Raw genomic sequence first — 22849 nt, 5'->3', positions numbered from 1 at the left:
CCCCCTCCAATATCACACCCTCCAATATTGCTCCCTCCAATATCGCTCCCTCCAATATCGCTCCCTCCAGTACCACTCCCTCCAATATCGCTCCCTCCAGTATCACTCCCTCCAATATCACTCTCTCCAATATCGCACCCTCCAGTATCGCTCCCTCCAGTATCGCTCCCTCCAGTATCGCTCCCTCCAGTATCACTCCCTCCAATATCACTCCCTCCAATATCGCTCCCTCCAATATCACTCCCTCCAATATCGCACCCTCCAGTATCGCTCCCTCCAGGATCGCTCCCTCCAGTATCACTACCTCCAATATCACTCCCTCCAATATCACAGCCTCCAATATCGCTCCCTCCAGTATCACTCCCTCCAATATCACTCCCTCCAATATCACACCCTCCAATATCGCTCCCTCCAATATCGCTCCCTCCAGTATCGCTCCCTCCAGTATCACTACCTCCAATATCACTCCCTCCAATATCACACCCTCCAATATCGCTCCCTCCAGTATCACTCCCTCCAATATCACTCCCTCCAATATCACACCCTCCAATATCGCTCCCTCCAGTATCGCTCCCTCCAGTATCACTCCCTCCAATATCACTCCCTCCAATATCGCTCCCTCCAGTATCACTCCCTCCAATATCACCCCCTCCAATATCACACCCTCCAATATCGCTCCCTCCAGTACCACTCCCACCAATATCGCTCCCTCCAGTATCACTCCCTCCAATATCACTCCCTCTAATATCGCTCCCTCCAATATCACTCCCTCCAATATCACTCCCTCCAATATCACTCCCTCCAATATCACCCCCTCCAATATCTCCCCTTCCAATATCACACCCTCCAATATCACTCCCTCCAATATCTCCCCCTCCAATATCACACCCTCCAATATCAACCCCTCCAATATCTCCCCCTCCCATATCACCCCCTCCAATATCTCCCCCTCCTATATCACACCCTCCAATATCACCCCCTCCAATATCTCCCCCTCCAATATCACACCCTCCAATATCACACCCTCCAATATCGCTCCCTCCAATATCACACCCTCCAATATCACACCCTCCAATATCGCTCCCTCCAGTATCGCTCCCTCCAATATCACACCCTCCAATATCACTCCCTCCAATATCACACCCTCCGATATCGCTCCCTCCAGTATCGCACCCTCCAGTATCACTCCCTCCAATATCACTCCCTCCAATATCGCTCCCTCCAGTATCACCCCCTCCAATATCATCCCCTCCAATATCACACCCTCCAATATCGCTCCCTCCAGTACCACTCCCTCCAATATCGCTCCCTCCAGTATCACTCCCTCCAATATCGACCCCTCCAATATCACACCCTCCAATACCACCCCCTCCAATATCACCCCCTCCAATATCTCCCCCTCCAATATCACACCCTTCAATATCGCTCCCTCCAATATCGCTCCCTCCAGTACCACTCCCTCCAATATCGCTCCCTCCAATATCACCCCCTCCAATATCACCCCCTCCAATATCACCCCCTCCAATATCGCTCCCTCCAGTATCGCTCCCTCCAATATCACTCCCTCCAATATCGCACCCTCCAGTATCGTTCCCTCCAGTATCGCTCCCTCCAGTATCGCTCCCTCCAGTATCACTCCCTCCAATATCACTCCCTCCAATATCGCTCCCTCCAATATCACTCCCTCCAGTATCACTCCCTCCAATATCGCACCCTCCAGTATCGCTCCCTCCAGTATCGCTCCCTCCAGTATCACTACCTCCAATATCACTCCCTCCAATATCACACCCTCCAATATCGCTCCCTCCAGTATCACCCCCTCCAATATCACACCCTCCAATATAGCTCCCTCCAATATCGCTCCCTCCAGTATCGCTCCCTCCAGTATCGCTCCCTCCAATATCGCTCCCTCCAATATCGCTCCCTCCAGTATCACTCCCTCTAATATCGCTCCCTCCAATATCGCTCCCTCCAGTATCACTCCCTCCAGTATCACTCCCTCCAGTATCACTCCCTCCAATATCACTCCCTCCAATATCGTTCCCTCCAGTACCACTCCCTCCAATATCGCTCCCTCCAGTATCACTCCCTCCAATATCGCTCCCTCCAATATCGCTCCCTCCAATATCACACCCTCCAATATCGCTCCCTCCAATATCGCTCCCTCCAATATCACTCCCTCCAATAGCGCTCCCTCCAGTATCGATCCCTCCAATATCGCTCCCTCCAATATCACTCCCTCCGATATAGCTCCCTCCAATATCGCTCCCTCCAATATCGCTCCCTCCAGTATCGCTCCCTCCAATATCACACCCTCCAATATCGCTCCCTCCAATATCGCTCCCTCCAATATCACTCCCTCCAATAGCGCTCCCTCCAGTATCGATCCCTCCAATATCGCTCCCTCCAATATCGCTCCCTCCAATATCACACCCTCCAATATCGCTCCCTCCAATATCGCTCCCTCCAATATCACTCCCTCCAATAGCGCTCCGTCCAGTATCGATCCCTCCAATATCGCTCCCTCCAATATCACTCCCTCCGATATCGCTCCCTCCAATATCGCTCCCTCCAATATCGCTCCCTCCAATATCACTCCCTCCAGTACCACTCCCTCCAATATCGCTCCCTCCAGTATCTCTCCCTCCGATAACGCTCCCTCCAATATCGCTCCCTCCAATATCGCTCCCTCCAGTATCACTCCCTCCAATATCACTCCCTCCAATATCGTTCCCTCCAGTACCACTCCCTCCAATATCGCTCCCTCCAGTATCACTCCCTCCAATATCGCTCCATCCAATATCGCTCCCTCCAATATCACACCCTCCAATATCGCTCCCTCCAATATCGCTCCCTCCAATATCACTCCCTCCAGTATCGTGCCCTCTGATATCACTCCCTCCAATGTCACTCCTCCAGATCGTCCCGTCCAATATCGCCCCCTCCAGTATCACTCCCGCCAACATCACTCCCTCCAATATCACTCCCTCCAATAACTCTCTCTCCAGTATCACTCCCTACAATATCGCTCCCATCCAATATCGCTCCCTCCAATATCACTCCCTCCAATATCGCTCCCTCCAATGTCACTCCCTCCAATGTAACTCCCTCCAGTATCACTTCCTCCAATATCTCTCCCTCCCATATCACTCCCTCCAGTATCGCTCCCTCCAAAATCGCTCCCTCCAATATCACTCCCTCCAATATCGTTACCTCCAATATCACTCCCTCCAATATTACTCCCTCCAATATCTCTCCCTCCAATATCTCTCCCTCCATTATCTCTCCCTCCAGTATCACTCCCTCCAGTATCGTGCCCTCTGATATCACTCCCTCCAATATCACTCCTCCAGTATCGTCCACTCCAATATCACTCCTCAAGTATCGTCCCCTCCAGTATCACTCCCTCCAGTATCACTCCCTCCCATATTGCTCCCTCCAATATCACTCCCTCCAGTATCACTCCCTCCAGCATCATTCCCTCCAATATCACTCCCTCCAGTATCGCCCCCTCCAGTATTGCCCCCTCCAATTTTGCTCCCTCCAATATCACTCCCTCCAATATCGGTCCCTCCAATATCACTCCCTCCAGTATCGTGCCCTCTGATATCACTCCCTCCGATATCACTCCCTCCAATATCGCTCCCTCCAATATCACTCCCTCCCGTATCACTCCCTCCAATATCTCCCCCTCCAGTGTCATTTCCTCCAGTATAACTCCCTCGAGTATCGCTCCCTCCGATATTACTCCCTCCAATATTGTTTCCTCCAATATCACGCCCTCCAATATCTCTCCCTCCAATATCTCTCCCTCCAGTATCACTCCCTCCAGTATCACTCCCTCCAGTATCGTGCTCTCTGATATCACTCCCTCCAAAATCGCTCCCTCCAATATCACTCCCTCCAATATCATTTCCTCCAATATCACTCCCTCCAGTATCTCTCCCTCCAATATCTCTCCCTCCAGTATCACTCCCTCCAGTATCACTCCCTCCAGTATCGTGCTCTCTGATATCACTCCCTCCAATATCACTCCCTCCAGTATCGTCCCCTCCAGTATCATTCCCTCCAGCATCACTCCCTCCAATATCGCTCCCACCAATGTCACTCCCTCCGGTATCACTCCCTCCTGGACTGCTCCCTCCAATACCACCCCCTCCAGTATCGCTCCCTCCAATATCATTCCCTCCAATATAACTCCCTCCAATATCACTCCCTACAATATCGTTACCTCCAATATAACTTCCCCCAGTATCACTCCCTACAATATCGTTCCCTCCAATATCACTCCCTCCAATATCACTCCCTCCAGTTTCACTCCCTCCAATATCTCCCCCTCCAATATCACTCCCTCCAGTATCACTCCCTCCAATATCACCCCTCCAATATCACTCCCTTCAATATCACACCCTCCAGTATCACTCCCTCCGGTATCGCTCCCTCCAATCTCGCTCTGTCCAATATCACTCCCTCCAGCATCACTCCCTCCAATATTGCTCCCTCCAATATCACTCCCTCCAGTATCACTCCCTCCAATATCACCCCTCCAATATCACTCCCTCCAATATCACACCCTCCAGTATCGCCCCCTCCAGTATCATTCCCTCCAATATCGCCCCCTCCAATATCACTCCCTCCAATATCACCCCTCCAATATCACTCCCTCCAATATCGCACCCTCCAGTATCGCTCCCTCCAGGATCGCTCCCTCCAGTATCACTACCTCCAATATCACTCCCTCCAATATCACAGCCTCCAATATCGCTCCCTCCAGTATCACTCCCTCCAATATCACTCCCTCCAATATCACACCCTCCAATATCGCTCCCTCCAATTTCGCTCCCTCCAGTATCGCTCCCTCCAGTATCACTACCTCCAATATCACTCCCTCCAATATCACACCCTCCAATATCGCTCCCTCCAGTATCACTCCCTCCAATATCACTCCCTCCAATATCACACCCTCCAATATCGCTCCCTCCAGTATCGCTCCCTCCAGTATCACTCCCTCCAATATCACTCCCTCCAATATCGCTCCCTCCAGTATCACTCCCTCCAATATCACCCCCTCCAATATCACACCCTCCAATATCGCTCCCTCCAGTACCACTCCCACCAATATCGCTCCCTCCAGTATCACTCCCTCCAATATCACTCCCTCTAATATCGCTCCCTCCAATATCACTCCCTCCAATATCGCTCCCTCCAATATCGCTCCCTCCAGTACCACACCCTCCAATATCACTCCCTCCAATATCACCCCCTCCAATATCTCCCCTTCCAATATCACACCCTCCAATATCACTCCCTCCAATATCTCCCCCTCCAATATCACACCCTCCAATATCAACCCCTCCAATATCTCCCCCTCCCATATCACCCCCTCCAATATCTCCCCCTCCTATATCACACCCTCCAATATCACCCCCTCCAATATCTCCCCCTCCAATATCACACCCTCCAATATCACACCCTCCAATATCGCTCCCTCCAATATCACACCCTCCAATATCACACCCTCCAATATCGCTCCCTCCAGTATCGCTCCCTCCAATATCACACCCTCCAATATCACTCCCTCCAATATCACACCCTCCGATATCGCTCCCTCCAGTATCGCACCCTCCAGTATCACTCCCTCCAATATCACTCCCTCCAATATCGCTCCCTCCAGTATCACCCCCTCCAATATCATCCCCTCCAATATCACACCCTCCAATATCGCTCCCTCCAGTACCACTCCCTCCAATATCGCTCCCTCCAGTATCACTCCCTCCAATATCGCCCCCTCCAATATCACACCCTCCAATACCACCCCCTCCAATATCACCCCCTCCAATATCTCCCCCTCCAATATCACACCCTTCAATATCGCTCCCTCCAATATCGCTCCCTCCAGTACCACTCCCTCCAATATCGCTCCCTCCAATATCACCCCCTCCAATATCACCCCCTCCAATATCACCCCCTCCAATATCGCTCCCTCCAGTATCGCTCCCTCCAATATCACTCCCTCCAATATCGCACCCTCCAGTATCGTTCCCTCCAGTATCGCTCCCTCCAGTATCGCTCCCTCCAGTATCACTCCCTCCAATATCACTCCCTCCAATATCGCTCCCTCCAATATCACTCCCTCCAGTATCACTTCCTCCAATATCGCACCCTCCAGTATCGCTCCCTCCAGTATCGCTCCCTCCAGTATCACTACCTCCAATATCACTCCCTCCAATATCACACCCTCCAATATCGCTCCCTCCAGTATCACCCCCTCCAATATCACACCCTCCAATATAGCTCCCTCCAATATCGCTCCCTCCAGTATCGCTCCCTCCAGTATCGCTCCCTCCAATATCGCTCCCTCCAATATCGCTCCCTCCAGTATCACTCCCTCTAATATCGCTCCCTCCAATATCGCTCCCTCCAGTATCACTCCCTCCAGTATCACTCCCTCCAGTATCACTCCCTCCAATATCACTCCCTCCAATATCGTTCCCTCCAGTACCACTCCCTCCAATATCGCTCCCTCCAGTATCACTCCCTCCAATATCGCTCCCTCCAATATCGCTCCCTCCAATATCACACCCACCAATATCGCTCCCTCCAATATCGCTCCCTCCAATATCACTCCCTCCAATAGCGCTCCCTCCAGTATCGATCCCTCCAATATCGCTCCCTCCAATATCACTCCCTCCGATATCGCTCCCTCCAATATCGCTCCCTCCAATATCGCTCCCTCCAGTATCGCTCCCTCCAATATCACACCCTCCAATATCGCTCCCTCCAATATCGCTCCCTCCAATATCACTCCCTCCAATAGCGCTCCCTCCAGTATCGATCCCTCCAATATCGCTCCCTCCAATATCGCTCCCTCCAATATCACACCCTCCAATATCGCTCCCTCCAATATCGCTCCCTCCAATATCACTCCCTCCAATAGCGCTCCCTCCAGTATCGATCCCTCCAATATCGCTCCCTCCAATATCACTCCCTCCGATATCGCTCCCTCCAGTATCGATCCCTCCAATATCGCTCCCTCCAATATCACTCCCTCCGATATCGCTCCCTCCAATATCGCTCCCTCCAATATCGCTCCCTCCAGTATCACTCCCTCCAATATCACTCCCTCCAATATCGTTCCCTCCAGTACCACTCCCTCCAATATCGCTCCCTCCAGTATCACTCCCTCCAATATCGCTCCATCCAATATCGCTCCCTCCAATATCACACCCTCCAATATCGCTCCCTCCAATATCGCTCCCTCCAATATCACTCCCTCCAGTATCGTGCCCTCTGATATCACTCCCTCCAATGTCACTCCTCCAGATCGTCCCGTCCAATATCGCTCCCTCCAATATCGCTCCCTCCAGTATCACTCCCTCCAATATCACTCCCTCCAATATCGTTCCCTCCAGTACCACTCCCTCCAATATCGCTCCCTCCAGTATCACTCCCTCCAATATCGCTCCCATCCAATATCGCTCCCTCCAATATCACTCCCTCCAATATCGCTCCCTCCAATGTCACTCCCTCCAATGTAACTCCCTCCAGTATCACTTCCTCCAATATCTCTCCCTCCCATATCACTCCCTCCAGTATCGCTCCCTCCAAAATCGCTCCCTCCAATATCACTCCCTCCAATATCGTTACCTCCAATATCACTCCCTCCAATATTACTCCCTCCAATATCTCTCCCTCCAATATCTCTCCCTCCATTATCTCTCCCTCCAGTATCACTCCCTCCAGTATCGTGCCCTCTGATATCACTCCCTCCAATATCACTCCTCCAGTATCGTCCACTCCAATATCACTCCTCAAGTATCGTCCCCTCCAGTATCACTCCCTCCAGTATCACTCCCTCCCATATTGCTCCCTCCAATATCACTCCCTCCAGTATCACTCCCTCCAGCATCATTCCCTCCAATATCACTCCCTCCAGTATCGCCCCCTCCAGTATTGCCCCCTCCAATTTTGCTCCCTCCAATATCACTCCCTCCAATATCGGTCCCTCCAATATCACTCCCTCCAGTATCGTGCCCTCTGATATCACTCCCTCCGATATCACTCCCTCCAATATCGCTCCCTCCAATATCACTCCCTCCCGTATCACTCCCTCCAATATCTCCCCCTCCAGTGTCATTTCCTCCAGTATAACTCCCTCGAGTATCGCTCCCTCCGATATTACTCCCTCCAATATTGTTTCCTCCAATATCACGCCCTCCAATATCTCTCCCTCCAATATCTCTCCCTCCAGTATCACTCCCTCCAGTATCACTCCCTCCAGTATCGTGCTCTCTGATATCACTCCCTCCAAAATCGCTCCCTCCAATATCACTCCCTCCAATATCATTTCCTCCAATATCACTCCCTCCAGTATCTCTCCCTCCAATATCTCTCCCTCCAGTATCACTCCCTCCAGTATCACTCCCTCCAGTATCGTGCTCTCTGATATCACTCCCTCCAATATCACTCCCTCCAGTATCGTCCCCTCCAGTATCATTCCCTCCAGCATCACTCCCTCCAATATCGCTCCCACCAATGTCACTCCCTCCGGTATCACTCCCTCCTGGACTGCTCCCTCCAATACCACCCCCTCCAGTATCGCTCCCTCCAATATCATTCCCTCCAATATAACTCCCTCCAATATCACTCCCTACAATATCGTTACCTCCAATATAACTTCCCCCAGTATCACTCCCTACAATATCGTTCCCTCCAATATCACTCCCTCCAATATCACTCCCTCCAGTTTCACTCCCTCCAATATCTCCCCCTCCAATATCACTCCCTCCAGTATCACTCCCTCCAATATCACCCCTCCAATATCACTCCCTTCAATATCACACCCTCCAGTATCACTCCCTCCGGTATCGCTCCCTCCAATCTCGCTCTGTCCAATATCACTCCCTCCAGCATCACTCCCTCCAATATTGCTCCCTCCAATATCACTCCCTCCAGTATCACTCCCTCCAATATCACCCCTCCAATATCACTCCCTCCAATATCACACCCTCCAGTATCGCCCCCTCCAGTATCATTCCCTCCAATATCGCCCCCTCCAATATCACTCCCTCCAATATCACCCCTCCAATATCACTCCCTCCAATGTCACACCCTCCAGTATCGCTCCCTCCAGGATCGCTCCCTCCAGTATCACTACCTCCAATATCACTCCCTCCAATATCACAGCCTCCAATATCGCTCCCTCCAGTATCACTCCCTCCAATATCACTCCCTCCAATATCACACCCTCCAATATCGCTCCCTCCAATATCGCTCCCTCCAGTATCGCTCCCTCCAGTATCACTACCTCCAATATCACTCCCTCCAATATCACACCCTCCAATATCGCTCCCTCCAGTATCACTCCCTCCAATATCACTCCCTCCAATATCACACCCTCCAATATCGCTCCCTCCAGTATCGCTCCCTCCAGTATCACTCCCTCCAATATCACTCCCTCCAATATCGCTCCCTCCAGTATCACTCCCTCCAATATCACCCCCTCCAATATCACACCCTCCAATATCGCTCCCTCCAGTACCACTCCCACCAATATCGCTCCCTCCAGTATCACTCCCTCCAATATCACTCCCTCTAATATCGCTCCCTCCAATATCACTCCCTCCAATATCGCTCCCTCCAATATCGCTCCCTCCAGTACCACACCCTCCAATATCACTCCCTCCAATATCACCCCCTCCAATATCTCCACTTCCAATATCACACCCTCCAATATCACTCCCTCCAATATCTCCCCCTCCAATATCACACCCTCCAATATCAACCCCTCCAATATCTCCCCCTCCCATATCACCCCCTCCAATATCTCCCCCTCCTATATCACACCCTCCAATATCACCCCCTCCAATATCTCCCCCTCCAATATCACACCCTCCAATATCACACCCTCCAATATCGCTCCCTCCAATATCACACCCTCCAATATCACACCCTCCAATATCGCTCCCTCCAGTATCGCTCCCTCCAATATCACACCCTCCAATATCACTCCCTCCAATATCACACCCTCCGATATCGCTCCCTCCAGTATCGCACCCTCCAGTATCACTCCCTCCAATATCACTCCCTCCAATATCGCTCCCTCCAGTATCACCCCCTCCAATATCATCCCCTCCAATATCACACCCTCCAATATCGCTCCCTCCAGTACCACTCCCTCCAATATCGCTCCCTCCAGTATCACTCCCTCCAATATCGTCCCCTCCAATATCACACCCTCCAATACCACCCCCTCCAATATCACCCCCTCCAATATCTCCCCCTCCAATATCACACCCTTCAATATCGCTCCCTCCAATATCGCTCCCTCCAGTACCACTCCCTCCAATATCGCTCCCTCCAATATCACCCCCTCCAATATCACCCCCTCCAATATCACCCCCTCCAATATCGCTCCCTCCAGTATCGCTCCCTCCAATATCACTCCCTCCAATATCGCACCCTCCAGTATCGTTCCCTCCAGTATCGCTCCCTCTAGTATCGCTCCCTCCAGTATCACTCCCTCCAATATCACTCCCTCCAATATCGCTCCCTCCAATATCACTCCCTCCAGTATCACTCCCTCCAATATCGCACCCTCCAGTATCGCTCCCTCCAGTATCGCTCCCTCCAGTATCACTACCTCCAATATCACTCCCTCCAATATCACACCCTCCAATATCGCTCCCTCCAGTATCACCCCCTCCAATATCACACCCTCCAATATAGCTCCCTCCAATATCGCTCCCTCCAGTATCGCTCCCTCCAGTATCGCTCCCTCCAATATCGCTCCCTCCAATATCGCTCCCTCCAGTATCACTCCCTCTAATATCGCTCCCTCCAATATCGCTCCCTCCAGTATCACTCCCTCCAGTATCACTCCCTCCAATATCACTCCCTCCAATATCGTTCCCTCCAGTACCACTCCCTCCAATATCGCTCCCTCCAGTATCACTCCCTCCAATATCGCTCCCTCCAATATCGCTCCCTCCAATATCACACCCTCCAATATCGCTCCCTCCAATATCGCTCCCTCCAATATCACTCCCTCCAATAGCGCTCCCTCCAGTATCGATCCCTCCAATATCGCTCCCCTCAATATCACTCCCTCCGATATCGCTCCCTCCAATATCGCTCCCTCCAATATCGCTCCCTCCAGTATCGCTCCCTCCAATATCACACCCTCCAATATCGCTCCCTCCAATATCGCTCCCTCCAATATCACTCCCTCCAATAGCGCTCCCTCCAGTATCGATCCCTCCAATATCGCTCCCTCCAATATCGCTCCCTCCAATATCACACCCTCCAATATCGCTCCCTCCAATATCGCTCCCTCCAATATCACTCCCTCCAATAGCGCTCCCTCCAGTATCGATCCCTCCAATATCGCTCCCTCCAATATCACTCCCTCCGATATCGCTCCCTCCAATATCGCTCCCTCCAATATCGCTCCCTCCAATATCACTCCCTCCAGTACCACTCCCTCCAATATCGCTCCCTCCAGTATCACTCCCTCCAGTACCACTCCCTCCAATATCGCTCCCTCCAGTATCACTCCCTCCGATATCGCTCCCTCCAATATCACTCCCTCCAATATCGTTCCCTCCAGTACCACTCCCTCCAATATCGCTCCCTCCAGTATCACTCCCTCCAATATCGCTCCATCCAATATCGCTCCCTCCAATATCACACCCTCCAATATCGCTCCCTCCAATATCGCTCCCTCCAATATCACTCCCTCCAGTATCGTGCCCTCTGATATCACTCCCTCCAATGTCACTCCTCCAGATCGTCCCGTCCAATATCGCCCCCTCCAGTATCACTCCCGCCAACATCACTCCCTCCAATATCACTCCCTCCAATAACTCTCTCTCCAGTATCACTCCCTACAATATCGCTCCCATCCAATATCGCTCCCTCCAATATCACTCCCTCCAATATCGCTCCCTCCAATGTCACTCCCTCCAATGTAACTCCCTCCAGTATCACTTCCTCCAATATCTCTCCCTCCCATATCACTCCCTCCAGTATCGCTCCCTCCAAAATCGCTCCCTCCAATATCACTCCCTCCAATATCGTTACCTCCAATATCACTCCCTCCAATATTACTCCCTCCAATATCTCTCCCTCCAATATCTCTCCCTCCATTATCTCTCCCTCCAGTATCACTCCCTCCAGTATCGTGCCCTCTGATATCACTCCCTCCAATATCACTCCTCCAGTATCGTCCACTCCAATATCACTCCTCAAGTATCGTCCCCTCCAGTATCACTCCCACCAGTATCACTCCCTCCCATATTGCTCCCTCCAATATCACTCCCTCCAGTATCACTCCCTCCAGCATCATTCCCTCCAATATCACTCCCTCCAGTATCGCCCCCTCCAGTATTGCCCCCTCCAATTTTGCTCCCTCCAATATCACTCCCTCCAATATCGGTCCCTCCAATATCACTCCCTCCAGTATCGTGCCCTCTGATATCACTCCCTCCGATATCACTCCCTCCAATATCGCTCCCTCCAATATCACTCCCTCCCGTATCACTCCCTCCAATATCTCCCCCTCCAGTGTCATTTCCTCCAGTATAACTCCCTCGAGTATCGCTCCCTCCGATATTACTCCCTCCAATATTGTTTCCTCCAATATCACGCCCTCCAATATCTCTCCCTCCAATATCTCTCCCTCCAGTATCACTCCCTCCAGTATCACTCCCTCCAGTATCGTGCTCTCTGATATCACTCCCTCCAAAATCGCTCCCTCCAATATCACTCCCTCCAATATCATTTCCTCCAATATCACTCCCTCCAGTATCTCTCCCTCCAATATCTCTCCCTCCAGTATCACTCCCTCCAGTATCACTCCCTCCAGTATCGTGCTCTCTGATATCACTCCCTCCAATGTCACTCCCTCCGGTATCACTCCCTCCTGGACTGCTCCCTCCAATACCACCCCCTCCAGTATCGCTCCCTCCAATATCATTCCCTCCAATATAACTCCCTCCAATATCACTCCCTACAATATCGTTACCTCCAATATAACTTCCCCCAGTATCACTCCCTACAATATCGTTCCCTCCAATATCACTCCCTCCAATATCACTCCCTCCAGTTTCACTCCCTCCAATATCTCCCCCTCCAATATCACTCCCTCCAGTATCACTCCCTCCAATATCACCCCTCCAATATCACTCCCTTCAATATCACACCCTCCAGTATCACTCCCTCCGGTATCGCTCCCTCCAATCTCGCTCTGTCCAATATCACTCCCTCCAGCATCACTCCCTCCAATATTGCTCCCTCCAATATCACTCCCTCCAGTATCACTCCCTCCAATATCACCCCTCCAATATCACTCCCTCCAATATCACACCCTCCAGTATCGCCCCCTCCAGTATCATTCCCTCCAATATCGCCCCCTCCAATATCACTCCCTCCAATATCACCCCTCCAATATCACTCCCTCCAATGTCACACCCTCCAGTATCGGCCCCCTCCAGTATCACTCCCTCCAATATCACCCCTCCAATATCACTCCCTCCAGTATCACTCCCTCCAATATCACCCCTCCAATATCACTCCCTCCAATATCACACCCTCCAGTATCGCTCCCTCCAGTATCTCTCCCTCCAGTATCACTCCCTCCAGTATCGTGCTGTCTGATATCACTCCCTCCAATATCACTCCTCCAGTATCGGCCACTCCAAAATCGCTCCCTCCAATATCATTCCCTCCAATATCATTTCCTCCAATATCACTCCCTCCAATATTACTCCCTCCAGTATCGTTCCCTCCAGTATCACTCCCTCCGGTATCGCTCCCTCCAATATCGCTCCCTCCAATATCTCTCCCTCCAGTATCACTCCCTCCAGTATCGTGCCCTCTGATATCACTCCCTCCAATGTCACTCCTCCAGATCGTCCCGTCCAATATCGCCCACTCCAGTATCACTCCCGCCAACATCACTCCCTCCAATATCATCCCTCCAATATCGCTGCCTCCAATATCACTCCCTCCAATATCACTCCCTCCAGTATCACTCCCTCCTGGACTGCTCCCTCCAATATCACCCCCTCCAGTATCGCTGCCTCCAATATCACTCCCTCCAATATCATTCCCTCCAATATCACTCCCTCCATTATCGTGCCCGGCAGTATCACTCCCTCCAATATCACTCCCTCCAGTATCACTCCCTCCAATATCACTCCCTCCAGCATCGCTCCCTCCAGCATCGCTCCCTCCAATATAACTCCCTCCAATTTCACTCCCTCCAGCATCACTCCCTCCAGCATCACTCCCTCTAGGATCGCTCCCTCCAAAATTGCTCCCTCCAAAATTGCTCCCTCCAAAATTGCTCCCTCCATTATCATTCCCTCCAGTATCACTCCCTCCAGTACCGCTCCCTCCAGTTTCACTCCCTCCAGTATCACTCCCTCGAGAATCGCTTCCTCCAATATCACTCCCTCCAATATCATTTCCTCCAATATCACTCCCTCCAGTATCTCTCCCTCCAATATCTCTCCCTCCAGTCTCACTCCCTCCAGTATCACTCCCTCCAGTATCGTGCTCTCTGATATCACTCCCTCCAATATCACTCCCTCCAGTATCGTCCCCTCCAGTATCATTCCCTCCAGCATCACTCCCTCCAATATCGCTCCCACCAATGTCACTCCCTCCGGTATCACTCCCTCCTGGACTGCTCCCTCCAATACCACCCCCTCCAGTATCGCTCCCTCCAATATCATTCCCTCCAATATAACTCCCTCCAATATCACTCCCTACAATATCGTTACCTCCAATATAACTTCCCCCAGTATCACTCCCTACAATATCGTTCCCTCCAATATCACTCCCTCCAGTATCGCCCCCCTCCAGTATCACTCCCTCCAATATCACCCCTCCAATATCACTCCCTCCAGTATCACTCCCTCCAATATCACCCCTCCAATATCACTCCCTCCAATATCACACCCTCCAGTATCGCTCCCTCCAGTATCTCTCCCTCCAGTATCACTCCCTCCAGTATCGTGCTCTCTGATATCACTCCCTCCAATATCACTCCTCCAGTATCAGCCACTCCAAAATCGCTCCCTCCAATATCATTCCCTCCAATATCATTTCCTCCAATATCACTCCCTCCAATATTACTCCCTCCAGTATCGTTCCCTCCAGTATCACTCCCTCCAGTATCGCTCCCTCCAATATCGCTCCCTCCAATATCGCTGCCTCCAATATCACTCCCTCCAATATCACTCCCTCCTGAACTGCTCCCTCCAATATCACCCCCTCCAGTATCGCTCCCTATAATATCGCTCCCTCCAGTATCACTCCCTCCTGGACTACTCCCTCCAATATCATTCCCTCCAATATAACTCCCTCCTGTATCACTCCCTCCAATATCGTTCCCTCCAATATCACTCCCTCCAATATCACTCCCTCCAGCATCGCTCCCTCCAATATCACTCCCTCCAGCATCGCTCCCTCCAGCATCGCTCCCTCCAATATAACTCCCTCCAATTTCACTCCCTCCAGCATCACTCCCTCCAGCATCACTCCCTCCAGCATCACTCGCTCCAGCATCACTCCCTCTAGGATCGCTCCCTCCAAAATTGCTCCCTCCAAAATTGCTCCCTCCAAAATTGCTCCCTCCAGTATCATTCCCTCCAGTATCACTCCCTCCAGTACCGCTCCCTCCAGTTTCACTCCCTCCAGTATCACTCCCTCGAGAATCGCTTCCTCCAGTATCACTCCCTTCAGTACCGCTCCCTTGAATATCGCTCCCTCGAATATCACTCCCTCCAATATCGCTCCCACCAATATCGCTCCCTCCAGTATCACTCCCTCCAATATCACTCCCTCCAATATCATTCCCTCCAATATCATTCCCTCCAGTATCACTCCCTCCAGTACCGCTCCCTCCATTTTCACTCCCTCCAGTATCACTCCCTCGAGTATCGCTCCCTTCAGTATCATTCCCTCCATCCCTCCAATATCGCTCCCTCCAATATCACTCCATTCAGTATCACAGCCTCCAGTATCGTGCCCTTTAATATCACTCCCTCCAATATCGCTCCCTCCAGTATCACTCCCTCAAGTATCACTCCCTCCAATATTGCTCCCTCCAGCGTCGCTCCCTCCAGCATCGCTCTGTCCAGCATCGCTCCCTCCAATTTCACTCCCTCCAGCATCACTCCCTCCAGCATCACTCCCGCCATTATCGCTCCCTCCAGTATTGCTCCCTCTCGTATAACTCCCTCCAGTATAACTCCCTCCAGTATTGCTCCCTCCAGTATCGTTCCCTCCAAAATTGCTCCCTCCAACATCGCTCCCTCCAATAACATCCCTCCAGTATCACTCCCTCCAATGTCACTCCCTCCAATATTACTCCCTCCAAAATAACTCCCTCCAGTATCACTCCCTCCAGTATCGCTCCCTCCAATATCACTCCCTCCAGTATCACTCCCTCAAGTATCGATCCCTCCAGTATCACTCCCTTTAATATCGCTCCCACAAAAATCGCTCCCTCTAATATCGCTCCCTCCAATATCAGTCCCTCCAATATCAGTCCCTCCAATGAAACTCCCTCCAGTATCACTCCCTCCAGCTTGACTCCCGCCAATATCGCTCCTTCCAGAATCACTCCCTCCAGTATCACTCCCTACTGGACTGCTCCCTCCAGTATCACTCCCTCCAGTATCGATCCCTCCAATGTCACTCCTTTCAATAACGCTCCCTCTAATATCGCTCCCTCCAGAATCGCTCCCTCCAGTATCACTCCCTCCAGTATCGCTCCCTCCAATATTGCTCCCTCCAATATCGCTCCCTCCAGTATCACTCCCTCCAGTATCACTCCCTCCAGTATCGCTCCCTCCAGTATCGCTCCCTCCAATATCGTTCCCTCCAGTATCACTCCCTCCAGTATCACTCCCTCCAATATCGCTCCCTCCAGTATCACTCCCTCCAATATCGATCCCTCCAGTATCACTCCCTCCAGTATCGATCCCTCCAGTATCACTCCCTCCTGGACTGCTCCCTCCAATATCATTCCCTCAAATATAACTCCCTCCAGTATCGCTCCCTCCAGTATCCCTCCCTCCAGTATCGCTCCCTCCAGTATCGCTCCTTCCAGTATCACTCCCTCCACTATCTCTCCCTCCACTATCACTCCCTCCAGTATCATTCACTCCAGTATCACACACTCCAGTCTCACTCCCTCCAATATCACTCCCTCCAGTATCACTCCCTCCAATATCAGTCCCTACAATGAAACGCCCTCCAGTTTACTCCCTCCAATATCACTCCCCCCAGTTTGACTCCCTCCAAAATCACTCCTTCCAGGATCACTCCCTCCAGTATCACTCCCTCCAGTGTCACTCCCTCCTGGACTGCTCCCTCCTGGACTGCTCCCTCCAATATCATTCCCTCAAATATTACTCCCTCCAGTATCGTGCCCTCTGATATCACTCCCTCCGATATCACTCTCTCCAATATCACTCCCTCCAGTTTCACTCCCTCCAATATCACCCCTCCAATATCACTCCCTCCAATATCACACCCTCCAGTATCTCCCCCTCTAGTATCGCTCCCTCCAGTATCGCCCCCTCCAGTATCACTCCCTCCAATATCGCTCCCTCCAATATCACTCCCTCCAATATCTCCCCCTCCAGTATCGCTCCCTCCAGTATCACTCCCTCCAATATCACTCCCTCCAGTATCACTCCCTCCAGTATCACTCCCTCCAGTATCACTCCCTCCAATATCGCTCCCTCCAGTATCACTCCCTCCAATATCGATCCCTCCAGTATCACTCCCTCCAGTATCGATCCCTCCAGTATCACTCCCTCCTGGACTGCTCCCTCCAATATCATTCCCTCAAATATAACTCCCTCCAGTATCGCTCCCTCCAGTATCCCTCCCTCCAGTATCGCCCCCTCCAGTATCACTCCCTCCAATATCACTCCCTCCAGTATCACTCCCTCCAATATCACTCCCTCCAGTATCGCTCCCTCCAGTATCGCTCTCTCCAATATCACTCCCTCCAGTATCACTCCCTCTAGTATCGCTCCCTCCAGTATCACTCCCTGCAGTATCGCTCCCTCCAGTTACCTCCCCCCCAGTTCCCTCCATACCCTTCCGCCTCCAACAATCCTCCCTCGAAACTGTTTCCCTCCGAAATCGAAGTGCAGGATGGGACCATTTTAATAAAGGCCTCGTCTCCTCACAGTGTGACGCCCTCTGCGCCTTTCCCTCCTTCCCCAATCACAAACTGACCCTCCCAGCCTGCTCTGCCATTGAATAGGACCTTGGCTGATCGTTTCGGGGACTCAGTTCCACATCGCCGCGTACCCCTTATTTCCTTTACTCTTCCCAAATCTATCTTGGCCTTCCAACCATTCACCGAGGCAGCCTCCACTGGGCAGGGGATCCCACAGATTCACAATCCTTCGGGTTAAGGGTTTCCCCCTCAGATCCGGTCTAAATCCCCCACATTTTGAGGCTATGCCCCCCCCCCCAGCCCAATGGAAACAACCTCCCCACTTCTCTCTTCACTATTCCCTTTGGAGGTTTATATGTTTTTACAAGATTACACCCCCCCCCCCCCATCCCCATCCTTCCAAACTCCAGTGAATGGAGTCGCGCTGGGTCCAACCATTCACTTTCCCTGCATCTGTCCACCCTCTGCCTTAAAATATATTTTTAAATTAGATTCCCAACAGTGTGGAAACTGGCCCTTCAGCCCAACAAGTCTACACTGAACCTCTGAAGAATAACCCACCCAGACCCATTCCCCTACCCTATATTTACCACTGACTAATGCTCCAAATACTGTGGGTAATTTAGCATGGCCAATCCACCCTAACCTGCACATCCCTGGGCACCATGGGTAATTTAGCATGGCCAATCCACCCTAACCTGCACATCCCTGAGCACTATGGGTAATTTAGCACGGCCAATCCACCCTAACCTGCACATCCCTGAGCACTATGGGTAATTTAGCATGGCCAATCCACCCTAACCTGCACATCCCTGAGCACTATGGGTAATTTAGCATGGCCAATCCACCCTAACCTGCACATCCCTGAGCAATATGGGTAATTTGGCATGGCCAATCCACCCTTACCTGCACATCCCTGAGCACTATGGGTAATTTAGCATGGCCAATCCACCCTTACCTGCACATCCCTGAACACTATGGGTAATTTAGCATGGCCAATCCACCCTGACCTGCACATCCCTGAGCACTATGGGTAATTTAGCATGGCCAATCCACCCTAACCTGCACATCCCTGGGCACCATGGTTAATTTAGCATGGCCAATCCACCCTAACCTGCACATCCCTGGGCACTATGGGTAATTTAGCATGGCCAATTCACCTAACCTGCACATCCCTAGGCACTATGGGTAATTTAGCATGGCCATTCCACCCTAACCTGCACATCCCTGAACACTATGGGTAATTTAGCATGGCCAATCCACCCTAACCTGCACACCCCTGAACACTATGGGTAATTTAGCATGGCCAATCCACCCTAACCTACACACCCCTGAACACTATGGGTAATTTAGCATGGCCAATACACCTTCACCTGCACATCTCTGAACACTATTGGTAATTTAGCATGGCCAATCCACCCTAACCTGCACATCCCTGAGCACTATGGGTAATTTAGCATGGCCAATCCACCCTAACCTGCACATCCCTGAACACTATGGGTAATTTAGCATGGCCAATCCACCCTAACCTACACATCCCTGAGCACTATGGGTAACTTAGCATGGCCAATCCACCCTAACCTGTACATCCCTGAGCACTATGGGTAATTTAGCATGGCCAATCCACCCTAACCTACACATCCCTGAGCACTATGGGTAATTTAGCATGGCCAATCCACCCTTACCTGCACATCCCTGAGCACTATGGGTAATTTAGCATGGCCAATCCACCCTAACCTGTACATCCCTGAGCACTATGGGTAATTTAGCATGGCCAATCCACCCTAACCTACACATCCCTGAGCACTATGGGTAATTTAGCATGGCCAATCCACCCTAACCTGCACATCCCTGAACACTAAGGGGTAATTTAGCATGGCCAATCCACCCTAACCTGCACATCCCTGAACACTATGGGGTAATTTAGCATGGCCAATCCACCCTAACCTGTACATCCCTGAGCACTATGGGTAATTTAGCATAGCCAATCCACCCTAACCTGCACATCCCTGAACACTATGGGGTAATTTAGCATGGCCAATCCACCCTAACCTGTACATCCCTGAGCACTATGGGTAATTTAGCATGGCCAATCCACCCGAACCTGCACATCTTTGGACTGTGGGAGGAAACCGGTAGAAACTCCCGCAGACACGGGGAGAACGTGCAAACCCCACACCGACAGTTCGACCCGAGGCTGGGATCTAACCCGGGTCCCAGGCGCCCGGAGGCAGCGGTGCCAACCACTGAGCCACCGGGCTGTCTCCTTTTAGCAATTCTGCCTTCACTGCCTTTTGAGGAAGGTGTTTCCAAAGTCTCAGTGAAACAAGTGTGCCCCGCCCCCTGCCCTGGCCTTGTTTCTAAACTCAGACCTGCAGCTCTCCCAACATCCCACCCACATCCACCCTGTGAACTCCCCTCTGTCTCAATTTTGTCACCTCTGACCCCTCGGGACGACACATCCCCAGCCTATCTCGTCTCTCCACACAAGGCAGACTGCTCAATCCTGGTATTTAGTTCTGTAAATCTTCTCTGAATGGCTTCCAGTGTGCTCCTGTCAGCGCAGTGCCCAGCACTGTACACAGTGTAGGAGAAAGTGAGGTCTGCAGATGCTGGAGATCAAAGTTGAAACTTTATTGCTGGAACAGCACAGCAGGTCAGGCAGCATCCAGGGAACAGGAGATTCGACGTTTCGGGCACAGGCCCTTCTTCAGGAATGAAGGCCCACACAGTGTAGGCCCACACAGTGTAGGCCCACCAACGCCCTGTATAACTGAGACTCAATCTCTGTCCTCCTGCATTCTGTTTCCTTTGCATCACACTGTACCATTCTGAAGTCTTGCTGTGTACCAATCGCGCCTCCCTGAATCTCACAACTCTCACCATTCGGGTAACCCGCCTCATTCCGTCCAAAATGGACCATTTCACTCTTCCCCACCTCCGGTTCCAGTTCCGCCTCTGACCCCTCGGGACGACACATCCCCAGCCTATCTCGTCTCTCCACACAAGGCAGACTGCTCAATCCTGGTATTTAGTTCTGTAAATCTTCTCTGAATGGCTTCCAGTGTGCTCCTGTCCGCTGGCATGGATGAGTTGGGCCGAAGGGAGTCTGTGTCCGTGCTTAACTCCGGTGACTCTAACTTACATGGGAGGTGCAGAGTCACAGAGTCACGTACAGCACGGACACAGGCCCTTCGGCCCAACCCGTCCATGCCGACCAGATATCCCAACCCAATCTAGTCCCCACCTGCCAGCACCCGGCCCATATCCCTCCAAACCCTTCCTATTCATATACCCATCCTGATGCCTCTTAAATGCTGTAATTGTACCAGCCTCCACCACATCCTCTGGCAGCTCATTCCATACACGTACCACCCTCTGGGTGAAAACGTTGCCCCTTAGGTCTCTTTTATATCTTTCCCCTCTCACCCTAAACCTATGCCCCTCTAGTTCTGGACTCCCCCACCCCAGGGAAAAGACTTTGTCTATTTATCCTATCCATGCCCCTCATAATTTTGTAAACCTCTATAAGGTCACCCCTCAGCCTCCGAAGCTCCAGGGAAAACAGCCCCAGCCTGTTCAGCCTCTCCCTGTAGCTCAGATCCTCCAACCCTGGCAACATCCTGGTAAATCTTTTCCGAACCCTTTCAAGTTTCACAACATCCTTCTTATAGCAAGGCGATCAGAATTGCACGCAATATAGTTGCGACATTTACACATGATCGCATTCAGACTGAGATCTCCACTAAGGAGCGGTCTAACCGAGGGATATGGACCTTGCGCAGACTGCTCCAGACACGCAGTAACTGGATAGAAGTCTGATTTCCTGTTTCTTTGCCTTCCAACAGATTTCAAAGCCTTTGAGGAAGCAGCAGAGGAGTTCCAGCCTTACATCGCTTTCTACGCAACATTTAACAAGCGAGTGAGTAGAGTGTCTCGTGCGAGGATAGATGACTCGGGGTTGATGGGGAGACTCTCTGTCTGTGCGTGGCTCAGGACATGATGCAGAGATGGGCTAACTTTCACAGCATCCATTTTGAGGGCATCCACTCAGCCCATCAAGTACGCATCGCCCCTCAGAAGAGTGTCCAGCCCAGAACCATTTCATCCCCAACCCTTACACCCATGGTTAATGGACACTAAGGGTAATTTAGCATGGCCAATCCACCCTTAACCTGCACATCCCTGAGCACTATGGGTAATTTAGCATGGCCAATCCACCCTTAACCTGCACATCCCTGAGCACTATGGGTAATTTAGCATGGCCAATCCACCCTTAACCTGCACATCCCTGAGCACTATGGGGTAATTTAGCATGGCCAATCCACCCTAACCTGCACATCCCTGAGCACTATGGGTAATTTAGCATGGCCAATCCACCCTAACCTGCACATCCCTGAGCACTATGGGTAATTTAGCATGGCCAATCCACCCTAACCTGCACATCCCTGAGCACTATGGGTAATTTAGCATGGCCAATCCACCCTAACCTGCACATCCCTGAGCACTATGGGTAATTTAGCATGGCCAATCCACCCTAACCTGCACATCCCTGAGCACTATGGGGTAATTTAGCATGGCCAATCCATCTAACCTGCACATCCCTGAGCACTATGGGTAATTTAGCATGGCCAATCCACC

General features: G+C 51.5%; 1 protein-coding gene across 1 annotated transcript in view; it reads left to right on the top strand.

Annotated features, from left to right (window-relative positions):
* Positions 1 to 22849, top strand: part of LOC148133996 (calsequestrin-1-like) — a gene marked incomplete at its 5' end in the record, with an annotated part of 82678 nt that overhangs the window by 1489 nt on the left and 58340 nt on the right. The window contains one exon of the mRNA XM_087985710.1: positions 22057 to 22130. Coding sequence (XP_087841836.1) covers positions 22057 to 22130 — 74 coding nt within the window. The remainder of the gene's footprint in view (positions 1 to 22056; positions 22131 to 22849) is intronic.

Source organism: Chiloscyllium plagiosum, unplaced genomic scaffold, assembly GCF_037043375.1.
Source record: "Chiloscyllium plagiosum isolate Xiang-an unplaced genomic scaffold, Cpla_swu_hap1 HiC_scaffold_138, whole genome shotgun sequence".
Classification (NCBI taxonomy): domain Eukaryota; kingdom Metazoa; phylum Chordata; class Chondrichthyes; order Orectolobiformes; family Hemiscylliidae; genus Chiloscyllium; species Chiloscyllium plagiosum.
The sequence above is the reverse complement of the archived record's forward strand: the minus strand, read 5'-3'. Positions and strand labels throughout refer to the sequence as shown.